The following is a 7,161-nucleotide window of genomic DNA, read 5'->3' as shown; positions in this document are numbered from 1 at the left end:
ATTAACAATTAATTGATTGAATTATTTTTTTTAACAAACAATATTATTTACACTAACTGTGGTGAGCTTAGCCTCACAATGTGCTAGTAATAATGTAATTCAAATTTGCTTTTGGCGAGAATCGAACCTAAGACCTCTCACTTACAAATGAAAAGAAATACTACTATACCTAGTACTAAGTGGCTAATTATCCTATTTTTATTCCTCTCTTCTCGACTATAGCCACTGTTCTAAAAATCCCCATCTAGCTCCGCCTAGGAGCTAGGCGGCTGGCCACCGTCCTAATTAGTCCCTAGGCGTTTTGAAAATTAAGAAATAGTGCTTAGACCTGCTTAAGCGCCCGCCTAGCCCGCCTAAAGCCACCTAAGTCGCAACTTCCACTTAGATAGAAAATCAATAACTTTCATTTTACATTTTATTTTTAATTAAAATATAATAAACTTGTTGGATACTATGTTGAACACTCATTGTATGCTTGTTCCCTATGTTTTCAATATATTATAATACTTTACAATGTGTATGTTATATTGTATGCAATATATGTATCCCAATACAATTATGTGTTTTTTAAGTAAAATAGGCACTTATTGATACAAATATATAACAAATTTACTTAAATCCATCTAGTCTGTCTAGGCCCCAGCTTGCCGTCCGACTAGTGTCTAGCGTCTTTTAGAACCTTGGCTATATCACAACTCCACTTTTATAAAAGAGAATAAATCTTCTTCTACACTAAGGGAGAAGGAAGTAAAATAATAACTGATCAACAAAGAAAGGAAGATAAATAAGAACTGATCAACAGAGAAATAAGAAAAATAAGAACTGATCAACAGAGAAAAAATAAATATATTGAAAGTGAAACTTGTGCGTCCAAAATTTAAAGGAAGATAAACTGATGCCATTGCATCAACGACCCAACTGCTTTACCAACAGAAAGGAAGAAAAATAAGAACTGATCCAACAGATAAACTGATGCCATTGCATCAACGACCCAACTGCTTTACCAACAGAAAGAAAGAAAAATAAGAACTGATCCAACAGCAGCAAAAAAAAAAAAAAAAAACTAATGAAAAAGACTTGAAAAACTTTGAGTTTTAACAATAAGGACAAAATAAAGGGTAAAGTGAGTAATATCATGATTGACTTTTTAGTGTAAAAATGAGATTTTTCACTAAAGTGAACAGTACCAGAAGCTTTTCATTAAAGTCCAAAAAAAAAAAGAGGCAAGTTTTGCTGTAGCCAAGAAGAGACAAAGAGGAATAGGATAATAATTCAATCTATTGTTCAATTGATTGGAAATGGTAAGGTTTTTTTTAATTGTTATTCTTTTTCATAAAGATTTAATTAAATCAAATGCATCTAAAAGCGAATTTGAACCGTATTATTATTAATTTTTTATGAGGTTAAGCCCACCACCTCACATTATTGTTATTTTTTAATCCTTTATTAGATTAAGTCTACCTTCTTTTTTAGCAATGTTTACATTTTTAGCGAGAATATTAAAAAAGAAATCGGAACCAATAGCGTCTCATAAATAAGAACCACCATGCAAAGTAGCAAATAAACACGTCGCATGATTTTAAAGGAGAGGTAAATAAATTTAGCCATGGTGGTGTCGTCACTTACGTGGTTACACCACATAACATAAGGTATATGGTAATTTTCTCTTAATAACTATATGAATGAAATTTAGGGCTTACGTACTCATCTTGCATTGAGAATTTGAATTGTGCGAATTTGATAATATATTAAAAAGACTCCATGGAGAATTTGAGGGTGCAAGTGCATGTATGGCAAAAGAAAATGAGTTAAAAATAAAAAACTAATGACAGAGCTATAGAGTACTTGAAGAGTCATCTCGCAAAACAAGAAACCCTATTTCGCCTTTGCATTTGACTTGGTAAAAAATATATATAAATAAGTTCTTATGAATAAGTATACATTTTTTCATGCGATTTTTTTAAAGCTCGGTTTCGGCATCACCAGGGGCGGAGCACACAAACTCGGTCTCCCATTCAATTTGGCCGCTCGCTCTCTCCCTCCTCGATGTTGCACCGCTCTGAAGCCAGCAACAAGATTAAAAGGTTGGAGAACGGTGAAAGGATCGATGTCTCAAGGTGAAACCTTCATAATATCCAAATTATCATTTTCTCATTAGGATTTAAAAAAAAAAAAAATAGATTCACACAAAAAAATAAAAACCACGAGACTATGAGTGGTTAGTAAGTTCATTATTTTCAAAATATAATTTAATAAAAAACAATAACAAATAAATAAATAAAATAAAAACAGTAAATAATATATTAAAAAAAATGAAAAATATAAAAGAGTTAATTGCTGCACACGTGTGGCAAGTGGCTGCTATTTTGGTAAAGCAATTTAAGTTCTATACTCATAAACTAGTACCTCAACATCTAATACTATACTTTAAGTTTTAATTTCTTGTACTCTAGCTCTACAACATGTAGATCACTAACATCATATAATAATGTTACACGTGGAAACAAAATTTACTGGTCATCAGAAGAAAAGAAGTCAAAACTACGACTATAAATCGATGTAGACTCGTTGAGGGAAATGCACTATACCATTTAGAGCCACGAGCCCGGACATTACGAGAGTATGTTGAAGTGTATTAAGAATAATGCAATGTTATGCCCTAAATTTGGATTGCTTCTCGTGAGTAAATAAAAAAAAGTTGAGCAAATTTTTTAGGTGCGACTTAGAACTAATCCAAAACGTAATTCGGGTAAATGAGAAATTCACTCCCAACCTTTTGAGTTCTAACATCCTACTTTGTTGTTTGTCTAATTATAGCAATCAAACTCTGTCCCCATATAAATCCCACAAACTCCCTCCCCACAACAAACCAAGCTTTCAACTGAAGCATCGAAGAGAGAAAGAAAAGCAAAGAAGAAAGATGGAACATGGCATCCTCTTCTCCTCCTTCTTCCTTGCCCTCTTCCTCCTCTTCTCCACCTCGTCAGCCTTCAACATCACCAAGATCTTAGAGAAGCAGTCGGACTTCTCCAACTTCAACAGCCTCCTCTCCGAGACAAAGCTAGCTAACGAGATCAACAAACGTAAAACCATCACCGTCCTTGCCGTGGACAATGGCGGCGTTGGAGGCCTCTCCGGAGGATCCTCTGACCTAACCAAGAAAATCCTGAGCGTCCACGTTGTCTTGGATTACTACGACACGGACAAGCTTAAAAAGCTCTTCAAATCAAACAAGTCTGTAACTCTCACCACAATGTTCCAATCAACCGGTCAGGCTCGCCACCAACAAGGTTTCATCACCGTTTCCGTGAAAGACAACCATATCTCATTTGCATCCGCATACAAGGGCAACAATAATGGCGGCAATCACGTCAACCTTGTTAAGTCGGTTGTTTCCCAACCCTACAACATTTCAGTTCTCCAAGTCGGGTCCATCATCGACGTGCCTGACATCGAGAACACCGACTCTTCCCCCGCCCAATCACCAAAGTCTGCCAAGGCTCCCAGCCCCTCGAAGTCCAAGAAAGGAGGTGATGACGGGGCTCCCAGTCCGTCGGAAGACGATGAGTCATCATCTGACAAGGCTCCAGCCCCATCAAAGAAAAAGCATGACAAAGACGACAAAGGCGAAAAATCCTCGCCACCAAAGCCATCTGATGATGACTCGTCGTCAGATAGTGCTCCAGCGCCTGCGCCCTCGTCACCTGCTCCATCTGCTGCCTCACGCACTCGTGGGATCGTGGCTGTTGGTGCCGCGGTTCTGTTCATGGGTTTGGCTTCACTTTTGGCAGCTTAAATTTAAAGGTTGTTGAGAGATAAGCGCTTATTTCTTTGACAAAAATTCATCTCGTTTTAAACATCCAAATCAAATTCAAATTTCAAATAGACGGTCAAAATCCAAATGTTTACAATTGTGACATAACACCTAGTTATGTTAATGAATTTAATTACCCACCATAATTCTGGCAAATAAATGCCTTATTATTACAAAAGTATTCACTTTATACCTCTCTTATGATCACTGTTCTATTTCTTTTATTTGTTTGACAATCATTGTAAGTAAATTATTTTGCATGTATGTATAAGATATATTTTGTTATTACTATACATACGTGTGCGAATAATTTACCTATATTTTTATGTAAAATATAGGTAATTAATTAATTTTGAATCAAATGGCAACATTCCTTTAGTTTGTAGGTAACTTATTATTATATATGTGTGTGTGCATGTAGTTTACTTATATTTTCTTTTTGCAAAATATAGATAATTAATTAATTTTGAACAAACAATATATTTTTTATTGTGTATGTATGTATTATTACATATATTTACTAGGAAATTTTATTGTTATTATATATATGTTGTGCAAAATAATTTACTTATATTTATAGGTAAAATATTTGAAATTTTGAATGAAATAAATTTTTTTATATTTGTAGGATATACTAATTTATTTTTTTTCATCGTTTGAAAAGAAACCAAAAAAATGCTCAATTTTACACAAATATGAAAACAAATATATAAGGAATTAAAACTCTAATATCATGTAATTTTTGTTATTAGTATGCATTGGAATCATGACCTTTAAATATTTTCTTTTGCAAATCCACATAAGCTATTTGAAAACATTTAATTGAATGAAATAATTAAAATAAATGTAGATAACAAGTAACAGACTACCACTTAGTACTACGGTCTAGTGGTATTCATCTTCACAAGTAACAGAGTAAAGCCAATGTTATTAGGGTAATTTAGGCATTCAAAAATATAATTTTGTAAACTTGAACTCAATTACGGGTATTTTAGTTGGAGCCTAGTCATTGAGCTTTTGTTAACTATTGATGATGAGGTACCAATCACAATTCACTAAGCTGTCTACAACGGGAGGATGGGAAAAAACAAAACAAAAAAAAAAAAAAAAAAAAAAAAAAACCCAAATTTTGGGTCCAAATCCTCTCTAAGGATGTATTTTGGGGGTGGGAAAAATAGAATTTCGAGTTTGGGGTGGATATTTGGATAGGAATGGGTTCAGTTCCATTCAATTCGGTTTTTTGCCAAAAACTGAAAACCGAATCGAAATTATTGTTCGGTTTGGTTCGATTCAATTTTCTATTGGTTTATGTTTGGTTCAATTTTTTCCGGTTCAGTTCCGGTCCGGTTCGGTTAAATTCAAAGTCCTATTTCAATATAATCGATAAAATAAGCATTCCAATAGAATTAAAGACAATGAAAATAAAAATTTAAAGTCCCATTTCAAATAAAATAAGCATTCCAAATTTCCAATAGAATCAAGGACAAGGAAAATAAACATTCAAAGTTCAATTACAATCAAGTCTTCTAAAGTCCAAAGTTAAATAAACATAAAGTTCAAATCTTCCAAAAGTCCAAAGTTAAATAAACATCAAAGTTCAAATCTTCGAAAAGTCCAAACTTAAAATAAACATCAAAGTTCAAGTCTTCCACACCCAAAATAAACATTCCAAAGTCCAAACTTTAAATAAATATTCGAATTAAAATAAACATTACAACTAAGATCATAAATTCAAGTAAACATTCAAAGTTCCATGCCTTGCACATACTTCTTCAAGTTCTCAAGATCAATGCTCAACCATTTCAAGTTTTGAATGACAATTTGCTCGCTAATGCATGAGCAAAATACTAAAACCCTCCCAAAAAAATCTAAAATTAGAATATATTGAAATATCTCAAATCTTTCTCTAATTTGTAAAGGGCACTATTTGTTGCAGAAAGAAACCCAAAAAATCATATTAATAGAAAATGCAAAGTATGAATCATTCTCTAATCTTTATTGACAGAAAATGCAAATTAATAATTGAAAATCTGTAAATGCACTATTTGTTCAATCATAACCAATTTGAACAGAACATAAAATAAAGCATAAAGAAGTGAGAGTGTGAGACTAACCTTTTGCTGCCGAGACTTGAAACAGCAAGAAGAAGTTGACAGCAAGATGAGAGACTGACGGTAAGGTGTGAGATATTAAGAGTGAGAAGGGTCGCGGGTCGCCGTTGGGAATGAGAGGCAGAGAGTTTGAGAGAGTGATTGAAAACCGAGAGAAAGAGGAGGCTCAGGCTGTGAGAACTGGGAAAATGTGAGAGAGGCATACGCGTGGAGGCCTTAGGGTTACACTTGGGGTAGAACGATGTCGTTTCTAGAATAGGATTATTAATTAATACAATACTTACAAAACCATGTCGTTTTGAAAAACTTCGATTTAGTTTGGTTTGGTTCAGTTTTTGAACTCCAAAAATCAAAATCGACCTAACTAAATTTGATTCGGTTCGGTTTGATTTTTTAGGCCTCGGTTCGATTTTTGGTCCCTTTTTTTTTGGATTTTTTATTTTTTCAATCCACCCTTATATTTGGATGTCTTATCCCCCCTAGATGGATAAGGTTTCTAGTGGGTCGAGCGCTCCGCACAATTATGCTCCATCACGTGAAACAAGGCTCTACGCAACAGCAACTAGGGGTGGGCATAAAAACCGCCAAACCGCAAAACCGCATCGAACCGTAAGAAAAAAAACCGAAAAAAACCGTGTTGACCGGAAAAGTCAACTTTAAGTGAAAAACCGAACCGAACCGTTCAAACCGGTTCCGGTTCCGGTTTTGAATGACCAAGAACCGGCCGAACCGAACCGAACCGTTTTATTAATAATAAATAAATAAATTATATATACACACACATGTCATGGTATAATAGGTAAATTGTGTACAGGAGCTGCTGCTTCTTGCTTGCTCTCTGAAGTCTGAAAACTTGCAATTTGTTTCATCATTTTTTTGTTTGTTGACTGATTGACCCGTGCATATGTATTTTAGTTGTCTCTTTTTGTTGACTTGGTGCCACTACCAAAGACATTTGCATTAAAAAAGATGTGTTGTATGCAACTTTATGTAATCAGTTTTAGAAGATGTATTTGAATGCATAATGATTTGGTGTTCAAATAATTTATTATTAGGAACCGTAAACCGGCAAGAACCGAATCGAAACCGGTGTAGACCGAACCGTAATGTTCTAGTCATAAATTTAAGTGGAACCGCACCGAATTGAACCGTTAATATATTTCGGTTCCGGTTCCAATTTAGGGGTGGAACCGCACCGTGCCCACCCCTAACAGCAACAAAATGACAAAGGAATTC

General features: G+C 34.5%; 1 protein-coding gene across 1 annotated transcript; it reads left to right on the top strand.

Moving 5' to 3' along the window:
• The first annotated feature begins 2,887 nt into the window (after positions 1-2,887).
• Positions 2,888-4,015, top strand: LOC137718084 (fasciclin-like arabinogalactan protein 14). The gene has a single exon (XM_068457598.1). The coding sequence runs from the start codon at positions 2,921-2,923 to the stop codon at positions 3,794-3,796; it is 876 nt and encodes a 291-aa protein (XP_068313699.1). The 5' UTR covers positions 2,888-2,920; the 3' UTR covers positions 3,797-4,015.
• The last annotated feature ends 3,146 nt before the right edge of the window (positions 4,016-7,161 follow it).

The sequence above is a fragment of the Pyrus communis genome, chromosome 1 (genome assembly GCF_963583255.1).
Source record: "Pyrus communis chromosome 1, drPyrComm1.1, whole genome shotgun sequence".
NCBI lineage: Eukaryota > Viridiplantae > Streptophyta > Magnoliopsida > Rosales > Rosaceae > Pyrus > Pyrus communis.
This window is presented reverse-complemented; position numbering and strand designations above follow the sequence as displayed.